Source organism: Enoplosus armatus, chromosome 15, assembly GCF_043641665.1.
Source record: "Enoplosus armatus isolate fEnoArm2 chromosome 15, fEnoArm2.hap1, whole genome shotgun sequence".
In the NCBI taxonomy this organism is placed as follows: domain Eukaryota; kingdom Metazoa; phylum Chordata; class Actinopteri; order Centrarchiformes; family Enoplosidae; genus Enoplosus; species Enoplosus armatus.
Genome location: NC_092194.1, coordinates 21,243,998 through 21,268,469, shown reverse-complemented (window position 1 = coordinate 21,268,469; position 24,472 = coordinate 21,243,998). Strand labels below are relative to the sequence as shown.

The following is a 24,472-nucleotide window of genomic DNA, read 5'->3' as shown; positions in this document are numbered from 1 at the left end:
TGCCTTGACAACTGTCAGCACTTTGCTTGCGGCTGGTATATTTATTCCTACTCTGCCTTTATGCCTGCTTCTTGGTATAAGCATGAACAACCAGCGGTAACACCAGGTCAGGTGTTTCATAGGTGTTGTGTGGCTGAGACTGAGGCCGCGTGCCAAACCTGGTCAGAAATTTATGCAAAAATTCTTCGAATGTTTAACTAGTGAATGTGTCTGTTATTCTTGGTGTGCGTTTTAATCGCCTCTAAAGAGGAAACATTAGATGCAATGTGGTAAACTGTAGTGGAGGACGAGTGAAACCTCTGATCCTCTGATGGTAAAGTGGGTATATTTGGGGTTTGGACTGTTGGTTGAACAAAACACGCGATTTAAATATGTCATTTGGTCTAAAAAATGTTAGAAAGTGGTAAATAAAATAACAAAAAGCCAATTGAGAGTTTCCAAATCCAAAGACAAGCAACAATCGATAATGACAATATTTGGTAGTTGCTGCCTTAATAATTGTATAACTTTATTTGTTGGGTTTTTTTGTGGTCACTATCTCAACCTTCAGTGTGCAAGGTAACCAGTTTGTTATAGCCCCCCTCAGTATACAGCAGAACATTACAATATGTGTAACATATCACTCATCAGTAGCCCAGCAGCAGTTCCTCTTCAGGGTTCTTCCTTGCTGATGTGTATGAACAGTAGTTTCTGGGTTATTCTGGGCTACACACACACACACACACACACACACACACACACACACACATTCTCTCACAGGCTTAAGTACAGTCACACACACACTTTCATGCACACAAAGGCACAGAGTCTCTCTCTCTCTCTGTTCCTCTCCCACATTCATACTCTCTCGACCTGCTCCAAGCTGGTTAGCTGTGCTCTCTCTGTGTCTCTGTAGGGGGATTACTGTGTCCTGTGTGATTATCTGTCTATTAATAGCTTCCTTTAAGGCCGTTCACATGCTCCTATAGTGGCAGAGCTGCAGGATCCCGAGGCCCCGGGCTCCGCAACACGAGCCGACCCCGAATCCTGCAGCCAGTAATTACTGTAATGAACTACAGCGTACTGTACACGACTACTGTACTGAGGAGGAGATGCACAAGGATCTGCACACACACACACACACACACACACACACACACACACACACACACACACACACACACACACACACACACACTGTACACAGCTACAGAAAATGCACACACAAAACAAGCATGCTCATATTCACTGCACTGCAGTGAAAGGGACTCTACGTTTACTCCGGATGTTATTCTAGATTTATTACCTCTGGCCAGCAGGATGGTGAACACCTGACCTCTGTATGTCCCCGGTCTTGTCTAGTCCTCTGTGAATACTCTGCACTGCCCTTTTGTATAGTTTGCTATACTACTGTAACATATGTACATTTTACATTTGTATATACATACATTGGATCAAAACAGTGTTCACTTTAAATGCGCTTGATGAGATCTGCCATCCTTAATATTTGCTTAATCTTAGTTATTGTTCTTTATTGCACACCAGTCTTTTAGCTGAGGCTCAGGAGCACATATTATATGAGCATGTGACAAATCGAACCTTTGAATCTTGATAAATGTACACACACACCTTTTTATGTCCACACTTCACAATACGTAAGCATGCATATTAGGGGTGTGCCACAGTGCAACGCAGGCTGTGGACCAGTGATATTATTTTAAGGTCATATCACATAACCCTAATGCATATACATTTACAGGCAAGAATGCATATGCACACATATAGACATACTCTTGTAGTGTATTGTGGTCTGGGCTAACAGCATTTTGAAAATCCCGCCCTTTGATTTTGTTTCATTGTCACTTTTATGTGATAGCTGACGGTGTAGAGATAATAAACCTGGTGGGGGAACGGCCCTTACCACCAGCCTACCAGGATGCCCCCTTTTCTTCTTCGTTCTTGTTCTGACTTATAAATGTGGAAAGCCATTTTTCCCATTTAGCGTTACTACGTGGACGGCGATCTGCAAGCATTAATGTGGACGTTGGTCTGGGGTCTTTCATACTACAAACTAAAACACGTTGTCTGACTGTGTCTAAAGGCAAAGGTGTTTATGGTTGTTCCGTTTGGGGGGGGGGGGTTCTGCTGCTGTTGAAAGGGCCGAGGCGTGAATGAAAAATGGATCCTGGCCAATCAGTGCCTAAAGAGGGCGTGGTTTTATCTGAGAGTTTCATGTGACTGAGGTGTTAAACCAGCTTTAACTGATATTTTTTTGTCCACTTTGGGGCCGTGGAAACAAGCTGTAAACACAACATCACCTTTATAATATTGATACAACAGATTCATTTGGAGTCGTGTTTGTGTCCACGTGATCAATGTAAGTCCAACTCCTGAGAAGAACATTTGGTTCTGTAGCGGCTAAATGTTCCACTTTGTTCACCAGCTCGTCTCTAACTGTGTCTGTCTGCTGTTTGACTCTGAGCAGGTTGTGTACAGTGGCTTTATCAGAGCTTGTTTTTGCTGGAAACATCTGCCTGCTGCTGCTGCTGGAAACGATGCTATGAGAGTAAACCACAGCAGTAAAATTGTGGCCATAAAACCAAAACAATGAGCTGCAGAGATGAAACCCGTCAGTCGGTGATAATCGTCTGTGGGTTCATCACTACTACCGACCCCTTTCACATTACATGTAGTCATTTGATCCATTGTTAATATAAAAAAATATTGATTACAGCAGCTTTAACACTTTCTTTTGGTTTCTTCTTCACATGCTGATAATACACAGAGTTTCTGATGCTCTTATCCTGGGCAGTTTAACAAGAAGCAGGAAAGACTGAATATCTTGCTGAAGGACATGCAGACTGTGCAGCCACCTTAATATTCTGGTCAGCACTCTTTTTAGGTATTTGGAGCACTGAGTGATCGTATCACATGCAGGGCAAAGAGGAACTTGTTTCATCTTGTTGGCAGGTTAACAGTGAGGTACTATCCCCCATAGATTGTAGATTCTTTTCCATCCTGGTTGCGTATGAATTGAAATGAAAATTCTGCTGAAATTCAAGAGAGTTAAATGCATTTGCTCTGATAAACAACTGGGCATTGTGGGAGCGAGCATTGAGCTCTTGGTTCTTTCGTCCTACCAAGTTTGTGGTGCAGGGATTAAAGCCTGCAGAGCCCAGGACTCCTGCCAGTCAATCAGGGTTTGGGTTTGTTTGGCACTGGCCTGGTTGGAGTCGGCCTCAATGAGCTGAGCTGAAGCAGGAGGCCAGCAGGTCGTGAGTAACTAGTGGCATTTGGATCAAAACATGTTCAGAATAATCACTTTAAATGCGCTTGATGAGATCTGCTGAGGGTTGTTTCCGAGGACAGGAAACTGCACTTTGTGTTCCAATGGTCAGAGCTTCAGGAAGAGGATTTCAAGAATCTAACATTCATTCTGACCAGCTGAACTGAATTCAATCTAGATAAAAGACACTGACTGAATCAAGTCCATGTATTTAAGGGGAAAAAATGTCTTTCTCCACAAGCAAATGACGTTTTGTGACTTCATAGAGGTTCATTTTGAATGTTGTCAAGTCAAGACATCTTGATAAAATCACATGACACATCAGGCTCAAATTGTAACCTGCTACACGTTAATGAATGAGAAGTGTGCTAATGAGCATTAGCTTCTCCTTCTGGCTCAAGGCCTTGCTGCTAAACCTTTAGGCCAAGAGCATAAAGCTAAACAGTAGACACACTCAGGTAAAGCCTTACATGTAAATATATTGTCTACATTTCAGTTTATTTCTAAGATGTAGAAATTGTCCAATGTTTTGTCAGAATTTGTAGATTTCTTTAAATGTTTCATAGCGTCTAAATACTATTTGCATAATATTTGAATCTACGCTGGTCGCTGATACATTTAGTTGCACAAAATCTAATTTCTTTAAATTTAGTCCTGAAAAAGGTCTTTGAAAGAACAAAATTGGACAAATCTGCAGACGCTGTGGATACAGTCTGAGGAGGGGTCATTTAAAATAGTTTGAATTTTTCACAATCATAATTTCCCGTAGCCCAACGTAACGTCTGTAACTTCATGATCGCTCCAAACAGCTGCATGTTGTGGAGAGGTGAAAAAGTCATTTCATTGTTACTCGAAAAGTTTGTCACTCATTTATATGCAGTTTGTGACTCAACATGAAGTGCAGCAGAATTCAAAATGACAAACAAGCACTTTGAAGTGTAATTTCACACACTCTCTCACACACACACACACACAGCGCTACTGGTGCGCTGCCTTCAGAGCAGCTTATCTCTTACATAATAATGGCCCAGTCCTGCTGGGATTGGAACATCAGGTCTGGCGATCAGGGAGAAGAGCGTGGTGCGTCTCCCTGCAGGTCTGAACTCTGTGCGACCCTCTGCCATGTCTGTAGCTGTGGGATCAGAGTGAAGACACCTGCCTGACTTGGTCTGCCTCTGCATCCATACGGTTTGTGGCAGCTCAGAAACGCTCGCTGCAGGATAATGAGGCTGTCACACTCATCCTCCCCGTACTGAGAGGGTTTACAGAAAAGATGAATAAGTAAAAAGCTAAAGCAGAGCAGGAAACTGACTTCTTCACCCGAGGCGTACGGTTGTAGCATCCTTTGTTTTCACTGACAAACTTAATAATAACTTTTGGAGAACTCATTATGCTCCTGCTTAACTCACATTTTTAGAAGTTGTAATGTGCAAGATCCTTTTTATGTTTTTTGTGGCTATACCTGCTTATGCTAACCATCCAGTTCATCTTATATTCATACCAAACAAACAGACCCTGCTTAAAGTGTAAAGCATACAACATCCTGTGTGTCAGGAAACTGTGTCGTCAGCAACAGAATGGAACATCTAATGTGAAAATGTCAAATTACTGCTTAATACACAGAAACTTCTTCAAAGCAGATGAACTGTTGACTTCTAAACATGGAAGGCAGTCATTCTTGTCCGTCCATCCGTTTAGTTTTTGGAGACTTGATTGTTATTTTTAGCAGTTTGCATGTTCTCCCCGTGTCTGCGTGGGTTCTCTCCAGGTGCTTCGGTTCCTCCCACAGTCCAAAGACATGCAGTTTAAACTGCCTGTAGGTGTGAATGTGAGCGTGAATGGTTGTCTGTCTCTGTGTGTCAAGATTCGTTTTTTATTTTAAAACTAAGCCACAGAAGAGCAGATGCACACATTCAAACCAAAACAACATAAATACACAATGAAGCCAACAAAACAAAAAAGTACAATAAAGCGCAATAAAAATGGAGGCACTTTAAGCCTTAAACCAACGTAAATAAATGACTAAAGAAAGACAGACGGTGTGTCTCAGACCACTGTCCCACCAGGACGCCCCATGTCTTTGATTTAGTGTTGTTTGGTGTTGCAGCTCTCTGACCTCTGTGGGAGTCAGAAACGTCTGCGTGGTTCACATTTATTTCTGCACCAATTTAACTGACTGTTATCTTCCTCTTCCTCTGTGTGCGTTCAGACGTGCCAGCGCCGGAGCAGCCGGAGCTGTTCCTGAAGAAGCTGCAGCAGTGCTGTACTGTCTTTGACTTCATGGACACGCTGTCAGACCTCAAGATGAAGGAGTACAAGCGCTCCACGCTCAACGAGCTGGTGGACTACGTGACCGTCAGCCGGGGCTACCTGACAGAGCAGGCCTACCCCGAGGTCGTCAAAATGGTGAGGCGGAAGGAATGCATGCATTCAACGCACACAGTGAACTCACACACGTACACGAGATGCCTAAATCTAAAGATGAACTACAGTGAAGCTGGTTTGTACTCCTTCAGTGCCTGTAGATACAAGTCAGACTCACTCACTCCTGCAGATCCATAAACTCACCACACTCAAACTCAGGCTCTGTCCCATTTTCCACCCTCGCTGGTGTCCCTGATGTGCACACACTCACGTGAGGCTCTGATTTAACTTAGCGTCCCAGAAGAAACCTCCTGCCAAAGAAAAGGGAAAATTAAACACAAAACATTCAACAAGTATTGTAGATTTTTACAGCTTCACTTCCTGCATCTTCCAGTTGTTTGAGAACAGCTCAAACTGTAAACACAGCTGTGAACTCGGCAGGACTGGAAAGCTTCATGTAAAATAATGGAGATACCACAGAAACCAAGTGTTTCCAATCTGGCATCAAAATAAAAGCATGAACAGAACGTGCTACAAACAGAGTTTAATGCAAACATTCACATTGTGTTGTGTCTGGATGCTGCGGAGCCCCCGATGTCCTGAAAGCTGACAGTTATTAATGTGTGTGATCTTCAGGGTGCCAGTAAGGACCACACATATAAAGTTCTCTGAAACCTCATAACTCAGTTGTATTCAAGCGGATTTTTACATGTCCTCTTTGTGTTTTGTTCCAGGTGTCTCACAACATATTCCGGACCCTTCCGCCCAGTGACAGTAATGAGTTTGACCCAGAGGAAGACGAGCCCACGCTCGAGGCCTCCTGGCCACACTTACAGGTAAACACAGCCGAAAAAATGTGTGTGTAGTCACTAATAAACACTTAGTGTCTTGTTTGTTTAATCGGTACTCAGACAGAAATGTAAAAACAACAACTTTTAGATGGAGTTATGAGCTATTTCTTCATCAGTTGTGCAGTGTTTCTGGCTGGAGTGCAGGTCAGCAGACGCAGCTTTGTTTTCTCTGTACAAGCAAAGTGGTACCAAACCTCACTGTGACAACGTCTAATTCTGATCCATCAAGATGAAAACACAAACACAAAGTTGCATTGAACCTCACTGTGACAACAAGACTGTGATGCTGCACAGTCGCTGCGCTGGCTGTGGTTCAACCAGGGAACTCGTAAAAACCACAAGTAGTCTTTTTTACGTTTCTGTTTGTGTGTGCGGATGAAACAAGAGACACAGCGTGTTAATTAGTGAGCTTTAGAGCTGTTGGTAGGTCTGTTTTTGAGCTTCAGACAGAGCCAGGCTAGCTGTTTCCCCTTGCTCCCAGTCTTTATGCTAAGCTCGGCATGAGAGTGGGAGAGATTTTCAGTCTGAAAGAAAGCGTATGTCCCAAAATGTTGAATTACTGCAGAGGGGTCAGTACCGTTGGTGCCGCTGACCTGGTGGTTTTATTTGGCTCCTGGTGGTTTGGTGGTTTTGTTTTGGGTCCATGTTCAGAGCCAGGCTCTCTGGTCTCTCACCTCCCCTCCTCCTTCTCTGTGTGCCTGCTGCCCAGGACTCCTTTAGAAATGAGATGCAAATCTCAAGGAGAAGCTTCCTGGTAAAACCTTTTTTTCTTTTTGTTTCGTCTCATTTGCCCAATTTTTCCAAAGTCAAACATCTTTTCCCGACTCAAAATCTGTCTATTTAGCCACATCCTGGCCAATCCAAACATGTTTCACCCAGCTATACCCACCTCACACTGTACCTTCTGTGACCTTTGATGCTTTTGACCTTTCCCTTTAATCCAGTCTTTAGTCCAGTCCCAGTGTTACAGGGTCAGTTTAAGGGCTCTCGTTTCTAAGAGGAACATGTCCGTCTTCGGATTCTTCTTCTATTTTCCAGTCAGCTTGTTGTTTTGCAGTTTGTGTCCAAAGTTAATCATAGTTTTAATTAATTGAATTTAAAACTGAACACACACAAACTGCGACCAATCTTCTGCACAGCTGTTAGCTGATCCAAGATGTTGGCCATTTACATTTGAACTTTTTTTGTTGTAACATCAGCAGCTCTCTCTCTCACCCTCCCTCTGTCTCTCCCCCGTCCATCCCTCTTCTTCTTCTTCTCTTCTCTCCAGTTGGTATACGAGTTCTTCATCCGGTTCTTGGAGAGTCAGGAATTCCAGCCCAGCATTGCCAAAAAGTACATAGACCAGAAGTTTGTCCTACAGGTGAGTCTCTGAGCCAGTCTGCGGGTCAAAGGTCAGCTTCGTTCTCTCAGTGCACCCTTTTCTCCTCTCTGTGTCTTTTTACTTTCTGACTCTGCTTTCCTTCTTTCTTTTCCCTCATCTCTGTCTGTGTTCATCCGTCCAGCTCTTGGAGTTGTTTGACAGCGAGGATCCTCGGGAGAGAGACTACCTGAAGACAGTCTTGCATAGAATCTACGGCAAATTCCTGGGGCTGAGGGCTTTTATACGAAAACAGATCAATAATATTTTTCTACGGTGAGTAGACTTCCGTTCTTCAAGTGTCTGGGAAAATCTTAAACTTCAGTTTCTGACTTTTTTGTTGTTTTGCCAACAGTGTCTGGTTTTCAGTCGACATGTTCGTTTCTGAATCATCTGGTTTTGCCGTCTTTGCTGAGTTGTTTCAGCTGTTTAACTTCTTTCTCCCTCTGTCTCATTTCTGTCTCCTGTCTTTTGTCTCTTTTCTCCGCCTCCCTCTCTGTCGGCTCTGCAGTTTTGTTTATGAGACGGAGCACTTCAACGGGGTGGCTGAGTTGCTGGAGATCCTGGGGAGGTATGTGGAGGCCTCCGACCTCAGACATTTACATTCTGCTCTGTTAGCTGAAGCTTTTAGCCAGAGCACGTAGACCTGAGAGCACCAGCAGAACTGAGCTCAGCCCTGATATCTGCCTGGTTTTGTTAAGCTGGAACGATCAGGGTGTTTTTATCTTTTCTTTAATCCGGCATGTCTTATAGAGATCAGACATCTCTTTCAAGAGAGACGCCAGAACCAAAAGAGAACTGAAAAGCTGAGTGATTTGGCTCCATAAAATCGGGATTGTATCAGAGTTGAGATGTGAGGTTCAGAGTAGAGTCAGGAGCAGAGTTTGACTTGTAGATAAGAAACAAATTAATCCTCTCAGCTCAACTGTTTTTTTTAATCTGTTTTATTCCATTAAAAAAGACCTGATTTACACAGACAGTTTATCAGCAGCTGCATGGGGTCTTTGACTCTGTTGAGAACGATTTTCTCAGACTGATAACAGTTTTTGCTTATATTTGTCATAAAAATGAATGAAATATATCTGCATAATCGCCTTAAAGCTGCTTCTGTGCTCTATTTAATAAAACGTTTATCCACACTAGTTATTCTGGGACCTAGACTCAGGTCTGAAGGACTGAAAATGTTCAGAATGAAGTCAATACGATTGTCAGTGAGTTCATTAGTTGATGGACAGAATATTAACCAGTGTCAATTCTGTTAATCAATCAAAGCTTTATCCATTAACTATTCTAAACACTGGCTGCGTCCTGACAGCAAAGTAGGAAGTGCTGAAACAATTGGAGTCGTTGGTCAACTGAAGATGAACCTGAAGCAGTTGTGATGAGGACCCTCCCTCAACAGGTTTATCTTCAACTTTTGAAATAAAAAACAGATACTGAACCGATCACGTCATCACTTTAAGTCAGAGGTTCTGTCAGCCTCCTGCTGTGGATACAAATATTTTTAAGTGACAACATTAAAAGTAAAAACACAGCAAACCTCAAGTTGTTAAAAGTAGAAGGAAAACAACGTAATCAGTCGAAGTGGACGTGTTTCCATCATCGATCCAGTGTAGCACCAAACACAGCCACCATATTCAGCCTTAACTGTGCTCCCGATCTCATAACTCTGCGCTCCCTGTTGTGGCTCCTCTGGCTTAAGTCATGCCTTCCTCTTTTTTTGGTAATGTAAATTAAATACCTCCAGGTTTAACTGTTGGTCGTCCAGCAGAAGTCATTTGAAGGCATCCCTTTTGACCCCGATAATCTGGGAACCCATGAATTATTATTTTATACCTTTTTTGGATACATTTTAAAAAAAAATCTTCATCAACTAAATGTATTTTTACAGTTTGTGAATCAGGATGTAAACAGTGCAGGACTGTAGTCCTGAGAGGAGCTTCGTGTCGGCTCTCTGTGGGCCTGAAGGTTAGAGCAGATCTGTATAAACAGTCGTCTTATAGTCTGCTGCTCATTGATCTTCCACTTGCTTTCAGGGGGTCACAATGAGACTCTTTCATGTGTTCATGTTTAATTCATATTTATATTTATATTTTCTCTATTTTTCTTCTGCCCCCCCCCCCTCCTCTCTCTCTCTCTCTCCCAGTATAATCAATGGTTTCGCTCTGCCGCTCAAAGCGGAGCATAAACAGTTTCTGGTCAAAGTGTTGATCCCCCTCCACACTGTCAGGAGTCTGTCCCTCTTCCACGCACAGGTAATATATATATATATGTGTGTGTGTGTCTGTGTTTAAAGGTTCCTCCTGGGAACAGTCCCACTGTTCCTCCTACATCTCATACATTCAGAGCGACTGAAACTCTCCTGACTGATTTCCCAAAAAGACTCCTTTCATTTCTGAAAGTTTAGATTTACACAGTTTAACTCACCTGCGTGCGTGATAACATGACATGCCTGTACTTAACTTGTAACGGCGCTCTTCCAAACATGGAGAACTGTGGCATTTAAGTTTCTGCTCAGTCAATAAATGTCGTAATGTCGTGTACAAGTATGCGTCATACTGTTAAAATGGCTTCCAAAGTCTTTAACAAAACATTTATACTTCCAGTTTTGGTTTATCTGACCGTCAACCTGTCAGTGTTGTGTGTGTTATTTCATGAGTGCTGAGTGTTTGCAGGCAATTTGCACCACATTTGCTGTGAAGCTAAGCTAACAGGCTACGGTCTGTTCTAACATGTGGTCTCCTCTCTCCCTGCAGTTGGCGTATTGCATTGTACAGTTCCTAGAGAAAGACCCAACATTAACAGAACCAGTAAGTATCAGCTAACACCAACAGATCGAACTGCAAGAGATCGTCTTTGCTTATAAAAGCATTTACTGTATTCAAAGAATCCTTGCCGTAGTGTATGGAGTCTAGTTTTCTATCAATGATTGTCTGAAGTCGATCTTTGGGTGACGCCACTCATCACTAGCCGATCTTAAACCAGCGCTGCTACATGTCCCGCTGTCCCTGCAGCCCTGTTGTCTCAGCCGGTGCAGACAGCGCCTCACTGAGGTGGAAGGAGGACATTACTGAAAGTGAATCAGAACCACTTGTCAGTTGAGGGGGGTTCCTCCTCTTGGGGAATTTGGGTGGAAAGAAAGTGTCAGTATGAACTCAGTGTGTCTCCTCCTCTTCCTCAGGTCATCAGAGGCTTACTGAAGTTCTGGCCAAAAACCTGCAGTCAAAAAGAGGTGAGGCTGGTTGTCTCTTTGTGTGTGTGTGTGTGTGTGTGTGTGTGTCTGTGTGTGTGTCTGTGTGTGTGTCTGTGTGTGTGTCTGTGTGTGTGTGTGTGTCTGTGTCTGTGTCTGTGTGTGTGGTAACACTCTCCTCCTGTGCTGTGGTGCAGGTGATGTTTCTAGGGGAGCTGGAGGAAATCCTGGACGTCATCGAACCAACACAGTTCGTCAAGATCCAGGAGCCGCTCTTCAAACAGATCTCCAGATGTGTCTCCAGCCCACATTTCCAGGTCAGTGACCATCCAGCACCGATGACCTGTCAGGATTTAAAGGACTAATGTTACTTTAAAGGACTTTGTAAGACAGTTTGGTTCAAGGGGAACACTGAACACTCGCCGCCCGGTTTGTTGTTGACTCTGTTTGTTTCTTGGTCCCAGGTTGCAGAGCGAGCTCTGTACTACTGGAACAACGAGTACATCATGAGTCTGATCGAGGAGAACTCCAGCGTCATCCTGCCCATCATGTTCGCCAGCCTCTACAGGATCTCCAAAGAGCACTGGAACCCGTGAGTGACATTGTGTAACAGATGAGGCTCATTCTGTTCAGTGTAGATACTAAACAAGAAATCATCCAGGCGAGACTGATCTCGTGTTCCCACACTCCTCAGATTCTCATCGCTGTGTTTTACCTGAAGTACTCACTAACACATGACGACTCTGTTTACTGTAAACAGCAGAGGAGAGCGTCTCTGCTGCAGGAAACAAAGCTTTGTAGTGCAGGAGAGAAAGACCTCCAGGTGAACATTAGATAAGACTGGTCTTCTAGTGTTGATAGGAACCTTTCAAATCATTCAGAGATGTCGGATGTGAGCAAGGACAGTTATGATATTCTAAAAAGACTGAATGGTTTAAGTCAGTAAACACTGTTATTATAAATGTTTATAATTCTGATGCTGGGGGTGCTGCAGCCCCTGCATCCACGTGGCTTCTCTAGCACATCTGGAAGGTTGAAAGAACACATTTTAGTTTGGCATCCCTTGTAAATGAAGGTGTGGAGAAATTATGTTCAAAATATATTTATATTTATTGACACTGAGGTTCAAAATACTTTTTCATAGTCATGTGTGATCTGCCTGTCCTCCCTCCTCGCAGGGCGATCGTGGCGCTGGTGTACAACGTACTGAAGGCCTTCATGGAGATGAACAGTACCTTATTTGATGAACTCACAGCCACTTACAAGTCGGACCGCCAGCGGTAAGAAGGCGCTCACGTTCACGCCGTCGTCACTGACTGAAGTTTATGGTCCCTGCAGGGAGCTGCGTAACGCGACGACAGTGTTACTATCATCACACTTCACAAATACCAGGATTAATATTAGCTGTGGTTCTAAAAGGAGCTGCACTAAGAGCAGGAGGAACTCGCGGAGGATGGTTTTAGCAGCAGGAGGGAAGTTAACGTCTTACACACATTTTGACTGTGTAATAAGGTTGGCTGTTTATTGGCCAACCAAGATTCAGAGTTCACTGAACACTGAAGAGTTTAGTAGTGGGGGTGCACTTTATTCAACACTGACTGGTTCCAAAACTCATGTCTGTGGCTGATCAGACACCAGTGCTCTGTGAGTCTTCCAGTGCACTCGGTCTGAAGTATCCCAACACCATCATGCAGTTGAGGATGAGTGATTCTCACTTTGGCTCCACCAGCAGGACGAAATTATATTTTCTCCAACATGTTATAGTTTATGGTCAAATACCTGCAGATGGATGGAGAACAAAATAAAGCCGAGCCAGTAGCACAACAGTTTGGCTCGCTAGTTAGCGTTAGCTACTTAGCTCGAAAAAGCTGCTGCTGAACTTGCCAGTTTCAGTTCTGTCCAGGACCTGGACTTTTTCTGGACCTGCTTCTCGGGTGGTCCAGAGACAACATCTGATGTTTGTGCATTGATGGTGGTTGTTTCTTTCAAAGAACTTTTTAAGTTCATTTTGAAGACGTACGGTTCTTAGAAGTGCATCTTTGACAAGTCTTTGTGAGATAAACTGTGAGAAGATCAGCGATCCGACCTTTCTTTTCTCGATAGGCAAAACTTGAACTATACATGATGAAGAGACATGACTGCAACCTTACATGTCAAGTTTATTTCTTAATATCTTTGTGTTTATTAATTATAAAAACCGTCAACTGTTTCACCAGCTGGTGGAAACACGGCACCAGACCTCTGAATCTGGAACGATGTTGTTCTTTTGTTTCAGCGAGAAGAAGAAGGAGAAGGAGCGGGAGGAGCTCTGGAAGAAGCTGGAGGACTTGGAGCTGAAGCGGGGCCTTAGGAGCGACGGGATCATCCCAACTTAACGAAGACAGCGCCGCGCTCCCCTCTGCCCCTCCCCACTCCTCTCCCCCTGTGACTCCCCCTCCCCTCCATCCTTACCCCGACTCCCCCCTCCACATCAGCCATGTCTGCCCAGGGCTCTGAGAAACCCCCGATACAGGCCATCGTCTCTGGATCGACATGGAGCGCCCGCTGGTTTCTTAATTGTTTTTTTTTCTTATGTTTTTTTTTTCTCCTGTGTTTGTGCGACTTACTTTACAGTAGATTCATCACGTCTGTTTTCATTATTCAACAGCACTGTAAATAATTCTTTTCTTCTTTTTTTTTTTTTTCCCTTAAACTGATATTATTGCAAACGGAAAAACAAAATAATAATAATAATAAAAAAAGGAAGAAAAAAATAGAAAATGAGAAAATGACTTGTGTGGGAGGGGGATTTAAACAAAAAAACACTTTTGGACTGTAGGACATGAAACAAACTCTTGGAAAACAAAAAACAACAAAAAAAAGAGAAGATAGATTGATTTTAACTCTTCATCCCACTCTTCTTCAGTACAGTCCCGTATGTAATTTTTATTTTCCTGGTTCTCCTCTTTGCTTTTCCTCTCGTTGCCGCCATCTTTCTGCCCCCCCCCCCCCCCTCTTCCTCTCTAATGGTGCATCTGTCATTTCTCCCCCTGTGTGGGACGTCCGGACTGATTATGGGTCCCCCCTCTCCACTCTGGCCCCGCCTACCGGTCTACAGGTTGTCCTTCCTGTTTTAAACTGAACAAAAACACATTTAAAAAACGACAACAGGGACTTTCTCAGTACGCAAACAAACGTCTCCTCTCTGAGTGTGTTTACATGTGCGTCCATGGAAGAGTTCAAGTTAACTGTACGGGGGGGGGGGGACTTAATAACTAGTTATTCATTCTTGTGCTCAATATATTTATTTATTTCCTTCAATTTAATATCTATCTTCTCCACCCTCAGTCTACATAATTGATTCCAAAATAGAGAAAAGGCCGATGTCTTTGCTCACCTGAATGTGACGGGTGCATCAAAAGACAACAAGTTCAAATTAAAAACAAGCTTAGTTTTTATTTCTGTCTGACGTTTTTGACCGAATCTCAGTGACACTGCATTTCCTGTGGCTCCTTCAAAATAAAAGCCAACGTGTTTCACCCGTTGAACGCCTTTAATGTGAACTAGCAGCAGCAGGAAGTTTTCGGTTTGCATCAGCAGCTCTGATACAGCTGTATGAAGCTTCTATCAGTTAGATAAAAGTACCAACTGTAAATTTGCACTCATTGTTTCCTGAGCGGGAATGGCGGACTCCGCCGCTAACAGTGAAAACTGCTATGTAAAAAGGTAATTACTGAATTTAGATACACTGAATGGGTTTTGCGTAAATGCTGACTATGAATGATATTAAAATTGGGGTTTGAAATAATGAACAATAAGGATTACAGTTTTTTTTCCTGTAGTTTGGTGCCACCTGGTGGTGTTATCAACAGTGACGCTGATAAACGACAAAAACTTCAGACTAAACAAACAGATGATCACATAAATATTCTACACATATTAACTCAAAGTAACTGATGTAACAAATGACAAACTAAGGGAAGAAAATAAGTATATTGATTGCACAAATAATTAAGTGTAATGCCCCCCCCCCACGACCTCCAGCCCGGATCACCTGACCTGGGATACTTGTCGAGGGTTGTGTCCTGTTTTGCTTGTATGAGCTCACTTCCTGGTTATTTCGAATCCTGTTTACCATCATTTATTTTCACTTTTTTTGGTGTGAGCTGTGTAACTTCCTGGTGATGTGGCTCTCTGCTCACTCAGGGTTGTGATCCGGCTTCAATGACGCACATAAACCAGAATATAAGCGTGTGAATCCAGAACGCTCCGCATGTAAACACACTCGACTCCACCTCCTTCTCCATCCCTCTTTCTCCTCCTCCAAAAAATGATGGACTACTTTTCATCACTTGATTACTTTTCTCCTTGCCTCCGTCTTCTTTTTTTAAACCTTTTGGCCCCTCCCTCCCTCCTTACCTATCACACCAGGTATCCCCGGTATCAGTCTGGCACTGGTACCCTCCGGCCATAATGGGGACTTACAAATGAAATAAACAAAAAAAAAAAAAGTCTTCAGAGGAGCGCCAAAAATCTTCCTCCTGTTGTGAAAAGACAAGCGCCTCACCTCACCCCTTTCCTCCCCCCTCCGCCCACCGGGGGGCGCCGCGTTGACTTCACAGTATTACAACAACAACAGTGACAAAAAAAGACAACCCTGTACATTGTTATTGAATGCAGTACACTGATAATCTTGTATCTTGTAGTAATTTAGCCTATGTTTTTTGCTTAGGAAACTGTGGAGAGGAGTATCAAGTATATAAAGAGGTATTATGGAACAAGACTTCCTGGTATTTATGATAGTGTTTCCCCCCTTTTAGTCTGTTTTTTCTTTTCTGTCTCTCACTCCTCCCTCTTCTCTTGGTTTTTATCTCATTTTGGATATTTTGATGAAGTTTCTTTTGACCATTGGATATATTTTTTTTAGTTGGGGAGGGAGGGAGGGGTGTGAGGGCTGGTAGGCAGGGAGTCAGGGGTCCGAGGGGGGAGGGAGGGAGTAGAGAGGGAAGGCGCGGAGCAGACCACTTTGCCCTGTTGGGAGTGTGACGGTGAACCTCCCCCCTCCTCCCTCGCAGAATTAAAATGTGTGCTTTAGAATGGCCCGGATATAATATGATTTAAAAACTGAAAAAAAGATAAAAAAGGGTTGGAGAAATACAAATGTTTAATTATTTTAAAAAATAAAGAGATATTAAATTAAACCTGTTTTGTGATAAAGCCCAGATGCTGGATTGCTTTATTTACTGGGTTCACAGGGTGTGTGTGTGTGTGTGTGTGTGTGTGTGTGTGTGTGTGTGTGTGTGTGTGTGTGTGTGTGTGTGTGTGTGTGTGTGTGTGTGTGTGTGTAAACCTGAAATCGAGTCCGTCAGACATTCAGACAAAAGGTTTACTCAGATTACGTTTCTTTAAACCGTTTGAAACCAGCAACTACAAGTATATTAACTGTATTATTACTATTGTACTATTTCACTAATATGAAGAAATGGTGTCGGAGAAACGGGCTGTTGCTGTTATTCTATATTTTTATTAATGTCAACAAATCTCAAAACAGACAACGTGTCCGACGTCCTGTCTGAGGTCCCAGCTCGTTGGTTCCTTCTGAAGGTGAATATCTTTAAAACAGCTGCTCACTGTAGTTTTCATCAAACGTTTCAAAGAGTGCATTTGTTGGGGACTATTTTCAGCGGCGGATGAATCCACATTTGGTGCTGTAGTGAGTATCTGGGGCAGCAGGACGGTGTGTGTGGGACTGAGTTACTAGATGCGTTCACTGTTGGTTTTGGTCCGCACATGATATCAGTCGACGTTTTCTTTATGTCTGTTAGTGGGATAAAATCTCATCTGGTGCCTTTTGACTCGTGTGGCTGCTGATGACGAATGTGACGAATGTTCAGCTTTAAGGTTCAGTTTGAAGTCGTCTCGGTCACGACATTTAAAACAAACCTGCTGGGAAAAAGAAAAGAAACTTGCTTCATTTGTTTCTTACAGTATTGAAAGTGTCTGCACCAAACATGAGTGTGTGTGTGTGTGTGTGTGTGTGTACACCCGCAGTACGAGGAAAGACGAAGCTCACGCGTTACTGATCACATTTACAATCCAGGGAGTCCCTGTGAGGCAGCTGCTCAGCACCAGGACCCTGACACTTCGATCCGGACTGCAGGTCGAAGGTTTCGTGTGAGCAGCTGAGTTTCCTCGCAGCGAAGGTACGTTTGGACTGCGAAGAGTTTCTGTTCACCTTCAACATTTTACCCTAATTCCTGAAATAATAATTATTAATATTCTATTATTATATAGTGTGAGCATCACTTATTAAAGCTGATTGAGTGTTAGTTGTACACACATTCAGAGCAGTACCTCAGTCTGCCACCAGAGGTCAGCAAAGGCCTGCAGTCCAGAGCGGTACGTACGTGAGATCACTGTGTAAAACTGTCTGAACTTTGATTTATGAGTCAAAACTCTTTACAAAAATGAGCCTGAAGTCTAAGTGTTGGAAATAACTCAAGTTATTTCACTGACAGTTATGTTGACAGCATCAGATTTGCTCTTTGGACGTGAGTGAACCTTTAAAATGTTTCCATGTGAAACAAACAGAGAACGACCTAAAATCAAACATCTCCTTGAAATGTTAATATTTCAAAGTTTCAATATTATGTATAAAATATGTAAATTGTGGAACCCTCAAAAAAGGATATATATATTTGTATATATATATATAATTTGTATAGATACATATACCCCCTGTCCTCTTCAGTGATTACACGCTTGAAGTGTAAAACTGATCATTTGTCATTTTACGGGGCTCCATGCTGGAACTATTTCTTGGCTGAGAGCAGTTGAAACCAGCAGATCTTTTCTGTAGTTCTATACTGTAAAATGGATGAAGCTAAAAGTCGATTTTGCTTCATTTGAAGTCAAACGTGGCGTCGCACAGAGACAAATGTGAAAAATGTGTAACTGTCCAAATATCACCTGAAAGCAGAGCACTGATATTTAGTCTTCTTCAAAGATGATAACTGTATAAGTTAGAAGTCCAGGTCCTGTGTTGGAGACAGTAGGGGTTGTAATTAGGAGTGTGGGTGGAGGTGTGAAGGTGTGCTCGTGGAGCTGGTAACCATTTTTCTAATTAGCATCACCTGTCGAGCAGAAAACGCTGACAGCTCGCAGCGAAGAAGAAGTTTTCTTAAAGGACACGTCCACTTTCCCCTGCGCCTGGTCCGGTATAATTACTGGAAGGTTCTCAACGCCTCACTGCACATTTGGCTCAGAGCTCTTAATAAAAAGGCAGTGACACACTGAGAGCGCTGTCATGACTAATTAGCCCACAGTGCTGATAATCCAGCTGATTACCCCCCCCTTCATCACCCACCCACCCCCTCTGCTCTGTGCACATTTAGCTTTTCACTCTGTTCATATACACGTCCACGTCTCACCGTCAGATGGACATCGTGACCCAGTTTAGTTCATCTGCTGTGATAACTCTTATTAGCTATCTCTAAAGTGAATTGTTCAACATTATGGACGTTTGCTTTCTGTCAGAGTGAGATGAGGACGTGCTTAGCCTAGCTTAGCATAAAGACTGGAAGCAGGGGGAAACAGCTAGCCTGTCTAAAGTTCGAAAACACAACTGTAAAGCTCCCTAATCAACATGTTGTATCTTGTTTCATTCGTTCATTCAAAGTGACACTTTTATTGCTTTTACTGGGAGTTATGGGCCGGGACTATTTCTTTTTGTCTTCAGTCTTTTGTCACAGTGAAGCTGATTGGTTGAATCAACATCCTGTCTGGAAGTTTTCTCTATCCAAATCCAAATACTAAAAGCTGTATGTTTTAAACGAGTGGGATTATATTTCTTAGTGGACATTTTAACATGTTGGTGGTTTCTGAACGTGAACTTGACTGAGCACTGAGCTGTAGTTGCAGGTATCGTCCTGTAGGGGGCGCCATGCGCTCACTCACCAGCACTGGAACCTGAGATCCTCCCAGCAAACCTGTGTGAGTCTCAGAGTACGATTTAATTCAGGGGGATAAATAATTCATTCTGGGGAACAGTTAGGTGCTTTGAGGGCACAAATCACTAATTGGGGGAATTAAATAAACATAGTGAAAACACAAATGTGTAGTTCGAGACAATGATTTGAAATGCTAATTTCGGGAATGACCTCCCTCCCACACACACACACACACACACACACACACACACACACACACACACACACACACACACCAGACACCAACGAGACTCTGCAGCAGTGTGTCTCCAGACAACTACTCCTTCATGTATTTTATAATCTGTCCCTGCTGTCCTCAAAACCCTCTACCAGTTGTGAGGAGCTCCTCCAGTTCAGTTCTCCTTCATGTGAGCGTCCCATTTCATTTCTTTATATCTGACCCAAGCCGAGCGAGCCGACACAGTTTTATTGGAAGAGGTCAAAAAGGTTGAGAACCACCGGCTTCTTCCTGAGCAACGTATTTTAGAAGCTGATCGTTGTTGTTTTTCTTTTGTAACTACAGCTGGAGTGAAGTACAACGTACAACATTTGCTTCTAAGATGTACTTGAGTAAATGTACTTTACATTGTACATTAACTTCCATCACTGCTCCCCAACTTTAGTCACTTTAAAATCTAAATTAAAAGCACTTTTACTTCCAACTCGTTACTGCACGAACTGTATTTCTGGTCTCTTCTATTTGTTTTTTTATTTCATTTTCTCTCATTTTTTCTTGAATATGTTTTTCTTCTTGATAGATTTGATTCAGGTTTTGCTTATTTGTTTTTAAAAAGTCATTCCAATGCTTTGACAGCACTCTTGTGTTGGAGATGTGCCTCACCACGCCTGCTGTTGTTACCTGACGGGTGTAGTTAACGGAGCGCTCCACCTCCTGCGGGAGCGTCAGTGTTGAGTTTAGGACGTCCGCTCCGACTCTGGTTCTTTTATTTTGCTGAGTGTTTGAGTCGTGTCTTCTCTCTGTCACTCTCTTCACGCTTTTATTCTGGAGTTCACACACTTCCCCTCCTTCTGTTCCCCCCCCCCCCCCGCTGTGTCTCCTCTTTCTCTGCTTCTGCCAAATCATTGCAGAGGCAGCACCCTCCTCTTTCTTCCCGCCTCCTCTCTGATTTTTTTTCTCTTTTCCATCTCGATGCAGAGAAAAGTGTCTTGTCTTCTTCATCTCCACGTCTCTCTCTTCTCTTTCACACTGCAGTATTTATTATTTCACCATCCCTCCATCCTTCCTCTCCTCTTTCCTTTCCTCCTCTCCTCTCTTCTTTTTTCATCTCATCTCCTCCACCTGCTCCCTTCTCCTTTCCTTTTCCTCTCTTGTTTCCTCTGCTCTCTTCCTCTCCCCCTTCTTGTGTTTTCTCCTCTTCTCTCCTTCTTTCTCCTCCCCTCCTCTCCTGTGTCCTCCTCTCCTGTCCTCTGTTTCATTTTCCTCCTCTTCTTTCGTCTCCTCTGTTCTTGTTTCCTCTTCTCTGTGTTTCTTCCAGTGCTCGTTTCCTCCTCTCCTCTTGTTTTTTCTCATCTCCTTGTTTCCTCTCTCTTCCCTCCTTGTTTCCTCTCTCTTCTCTCCTGGTTTCCTCTCTCTTCTCTCCTTGTTTCCTCTCTCGTCTTTCCTTGTTTCCTTCTTGCCTCTCCTCTCTTCTCACCTTGTTTCCTCTCTCCTCTTTCCTTGTTTCCTCTCTCTTCCCTCCTTGTTTCCTCTCTCTTCCCTCCTGGTTTCCTCTCTCTTCTCTCCTGGTTTCCTCTCTCTTCTCTCCTTGTTTCCTCTCTCTTCCCTCCTTGTTTCCTCTCTCTTCCCTCCTGGTTTCCTCTCTCTTCTCTCCTGGTTTCCTCTCTCTTCTCTCCTTGTTTCCTCTCTCTTCTCTCCTTGTTTCCTCTCTCTTCTCTCCTTGTTTCCTCTCTCTTCTCACCTTGTTTCCTCTCTCTTCTCACCTTGTTTCCTCTCTCTTCTCACCTTGTTTCCTCTCTCTTCTCTCCTTGTTTCCTCTCTCTTCTCACCTTGTTTCCTCTCTCTTCTCTCCTTGTTTCCTCTCTCTTCCCTCCTTGTTTCCTCTCTCTTCTCTCCTTGTTTCCTCTCTCCTCTCTCCTTGTTTCCTCTCTCTTCCCTCCTTGTTTCCTCTCTCTTCCCTCCTTGTTTCCTCTCTCTTCTCTCCTTGTTTCCTCTCTCGTCTTTCCTTGTTTCCTTCTTGCCTCTCCTCTCTTCTCACCTTGTTTCCTCTCTCTTCTCTCCTGGTTTCCTTCTTGCCTCTCCTCTCTTCTCACCTTGTTTCCTCTCTCTTCTCTCCTTGTTTCCTTCTTGCCTCTCCTCTCTTCCCTCCTTGTTTCCTCTCTCTTCTCTCCTGGTTTCCTTCTTGCCTCTCCTCTCTTCTCACCTTGTTTCCTCTCTCTTCTCTCCTTGTTTCCTTCTTGCCTCTCCTCTCTTCTCTCCTTGTTTCCTCTCTCTTCCCTCCTTGTTTCCTCTCTCTTCTCTCCTTGTTTCCTCTCTCTTCTCTCCTGGTTTCCTTCTTGCCTCTCCTCTCTTCCCACCTTGTTTCCTCTCTCTTCTTTCCTTGTTTCCTTCTTGCCTCTCCTCTCTTCCCTCCTTGTTTCCTCTCTCTTCTTTCCTTGTTTCCTTCTTGCCTCTCCTCTCTTCTCTCCTTGTTTCCTCTCTCTTCTCTCCTTGTTTCCTCTCTCTTCTCTCCTTGTTTCCTTCTTGCCTCTCCTCTCTTCTCTCCTTGTTTCCTCTCTCTTCTCTCCTTGTTTCCTCTCTCTTCTCTCCTTGTTTCCTTCTTGCCTCTCCTCTCTTCTCTCCTTGTTTCCTCTCTCTTCTCTCCTTGTTTCCTCTCTCTTCTCTCCTTGTTTCCTCTCTCTTCTCTCCTTGTTTCCTTCTTGCCTCTCCTCTCTTCCCTCCTTGTTTCCTCTCTCTTCTCTCCTTGTTTCCTCTCTCTTCTCTCCTTGTTTCCTCTCTCTTCTCTCCTTGTTTCCTCTCTCTTCTCTCCTTGTTTCCTCTCTCTTCTCTCCTTGTTTCCTCTCTCTTCTCTCCTTGTTTCCTTCTTGCCTCTCCTCTCTTCCCTCCTTGTTTCCTCTCTCTTCTCTCCTTGTTTCCTCTCTCTTCTCTCCTTGTTTCCTCTCTCTTCTCTCCTTATTTCCTCTCTCTTCTTTCCTTGTTTCCTTCTTGCCTCTCCTCTCTTCTCTCCTTGTTTCCTTCTTGCCTCTCCTCTCTTCTCACCTTGTTTCCTCTCTCTTCTCACCTTGTTTCCTCTCTCTTCCCTCCTTGTTTCCTCTCTCTTCTCTCCTTATTTCCTCTCTCTTCTTTCCTTGTTTCCTTCTTGCCTCTCCTCTCTTCTCTCCTGGTTTCCTTCTTGCCTCTCCTCTCTTCTCTCCTTGTTTCCTCTCTCTTCCCACCTTGTTTCCTCTCTCTTCTCTCCTTGTTTCCTTCTTGCCTCTCCTCTCTTCTCTCCTTGTTTCCTTCTTGCCTCTCCTCTCTTCTCTCCTTGTTTCCTCTCTCTTCCCTCCTTGTTTCCTCTCTCTTCTCTCCTTGTTTCCTCTCTCTTCTCTCCTGGTTTCCTTCTTGCCTCTCCTCTCTTCCCACCTTGTTTCCTCTCTCTTCTTTCCTTGTTTCCTTCTTGCCTCTCCTCTCTTCTCACCTTGTTTCCTCTCTCTTCTCTCCTTGTTTCCTCTCTCTTCTCACCTTGTTTCCTCTCTCTTCCCTCCTTGTTTCCTCTCTCTTCCCTCCTTGTTTCCTCTCTCTTCTCTCCTGGTTTCCTTCTTGCCTCTCCTCTCTTCTCTCCTTGTTTCCTCTCTCTTCTCTCCTTGTTTCCTCTCTCTTCTCTCCTTGTTTCCTCTCTCTTCCCTCTTTGTTTCCTCTCTCTTCTCTCCTGGTTTCCTTCTTGCCTCTTCTCTCTTCCCACCTTGTTTCCTCTCTCTTCTTTCCTTGTTTCCTTCTTGCCTCTCCTCTCTTCTCTCCTGGTTTCCTTCTTGCCTCTCCTTGTTTCCTCTCTCTTCTCTCCTGGTTTCCTTCTTGCCTCTCCTTGTTTCCTCTCTCTTCCCTCCTTGTTTCCTCTCTCTTCTCTCCTGGTTTCCTTCTTGCCTCTCCTCTCTTCTCTCCTTGTTTCCTCTCTCTTCTCTCCTTGTTTCCTCTCTCTTCTCTCCTTGTTTCCTCTCTCTTCCCTCTTTGTTTCCTCTCTCTTCTTTCCTTGTTTCCTTCTTGCCTCTCCTCTCTTCCCACCTTGTTTCCTCTCTCTTCTTTCCTTGTTTCCTTCTTGCCTCTCCTCTCTTCTCTCCTTGTTTCCTCTCTCTTCTCACCTTGTTTCCTCTCTCTTCTCTCCTTGTTTCCTCTCTCTTCTCTCCTTGTTTCCTCTCTCTTCCCTCCTTGTTTCCTCTCTCTTCTCTCCTTGTTTCCTCTCTCTTCTCTCCTGGTTTCCTTCTTGCCTCTCCTCTCTTCCCACCTTGTTTCCTCTCTCTTCTTTCCTTGTTTCCTTCTTGCCTCTCCTCTCTTCTCACCTTGTTTCCTCTCTCTTCCCTCCTTGTTTCCTCTCTCTTCCCTCCTTGTTTCCTCTCTCTTCTCTCCTGGTTTCCTTCTTGCCTCTCCTCTCTTCTCTCCTTGTTTCCTCTCTCTTCTCTCCTTGTTTCCTCTCTCTTCTCTCCTTGTTTCCTCTCTCTTCCCTCTTTGTTTCCTCTCTCTTCTCTCCTGGTTTCCTTCTTGCCTCTCCTCTCTTCCCACCTTGTTTCCTCTCTCTTCTTTCCTTGTTTCCTTCTTGCCTCTCCTCTCTTCTTTCCTTGTTTCCTTCTTGCCTCTCCTCTCTTCTCACCTTGTTTCCTCTCTCTTCTTTCCTTGTTTCCTTCTTGCCTCTCCTCTCTTCTTTCCTTGTTTCCTTCTTGCCTCTCCTCTCTTCTCTCCTGGTTTCCTTCTTGCCTCTCCTTGTTTCCTCTCTCTTCTCACCTGGTTTCCTTCTTGCCTCTCCTCTCTTCCCACCTTGTTTCCTCTCTCTTCTTTCCTTGTTTCCTTCTTGCCTCTCCTCTCTTCCCTCCTTGTTTCCTCTCTCTTCTTTCCTTGTTTCCTTCTTGCCTCTCCTCTCTTCTCTCCTTGTTTCCTCTCTCTTCTCTCCTTGTTTCCTCTCTCTTCTCTCCTTGTTTCCTTCTTGCCTCTCCTCTCTTCTCACCTTGTTTCCTCTCTCTTCTCTCCTTGTTTCCTCTCTCTTCTCTCCTTGTTTCCTCTCTCTTCTCTCCTTGTTTCCTTCTTGCCTCTCCTCTCTTCTCACCTTGTTTCCTCTCTCTTCTCTCCTTGTTTCCTCTCTCTTCTCTCCTTGCCTCTCCTCTCTTCTCACCTTGTTTCCTCTCTCTTCTCTCCTTGTTTCCTCTCTCTTCTCTCCTTGTTTCCTCTCTCTTCTCTCCTTGTTTCCTCCTCTCCCCTCCTCTCTTCTTGCCAAAGTTATTACACAATCATCTTTCTTCTTCCTCTGTGGTCTCTGGTTTCTCCTCCTCTCC

General features: G+C 43.8%; 1 protein-coding gene across 1 annotated transcript in view; it reads left to right on the top strand.

Moving 5' to 3' along the window:
* ppp2r5eb (protein phosphatase 2, regulatory subunit B', epsilon isoform b) overlaps positions 1-16,208 on the top strand; it is a 42,448-nt gene extending 26,240 nt beyond the window's left edge. Inside the window, exons 3-14 of the mRNA XM_070919815.1 lie at positions 5,475-5,671; positions 6,364-6,465; positions 7,751-7,843; positions 7,986-8,116; positions 8,352-8,411; positions 9,987-10,095; positions 10,597-10,650; positions 11,022-11,072; positions 11,228-11,347; positions 11,495-11,622; positions 12,209-12,310; positions 13,306-16,208. Of these exons, the coding sequence (XP_070775916.1) occupies positions 5,475-5,671; positions 6,364-6,465; positions 7,751-7,843; positions 7,986-8,116; positions 8,352-8,411; positions 9,987-10,095; positions 10,597-10,650; positions 11,022-11,072; positions 11,228-11,347; positions 11,495-11,622; positions 12,209-12,310; positions 13,306-13,405 (1,247 nt within the window). The 3' untranslated portion in view covers positions 13,406-16,208. The remainder of the gene's footprint in view (positions 1-5,474; positions 5,672-6,363; positions 6,466-7,750; positions 7,844-7,985; positions 8,117-8,351; positions 8,412-9,986; positions 10,096-10,596; positions 10,651-11,021; positions 11,073-11,227; positions 11,348-11,494; positions 11,623-12,208; positions 12,311-13,305) is intronic.
* The last annotated feature ends 8,264 nt before the right edge of the window (positions 16,209-24,472 follow it).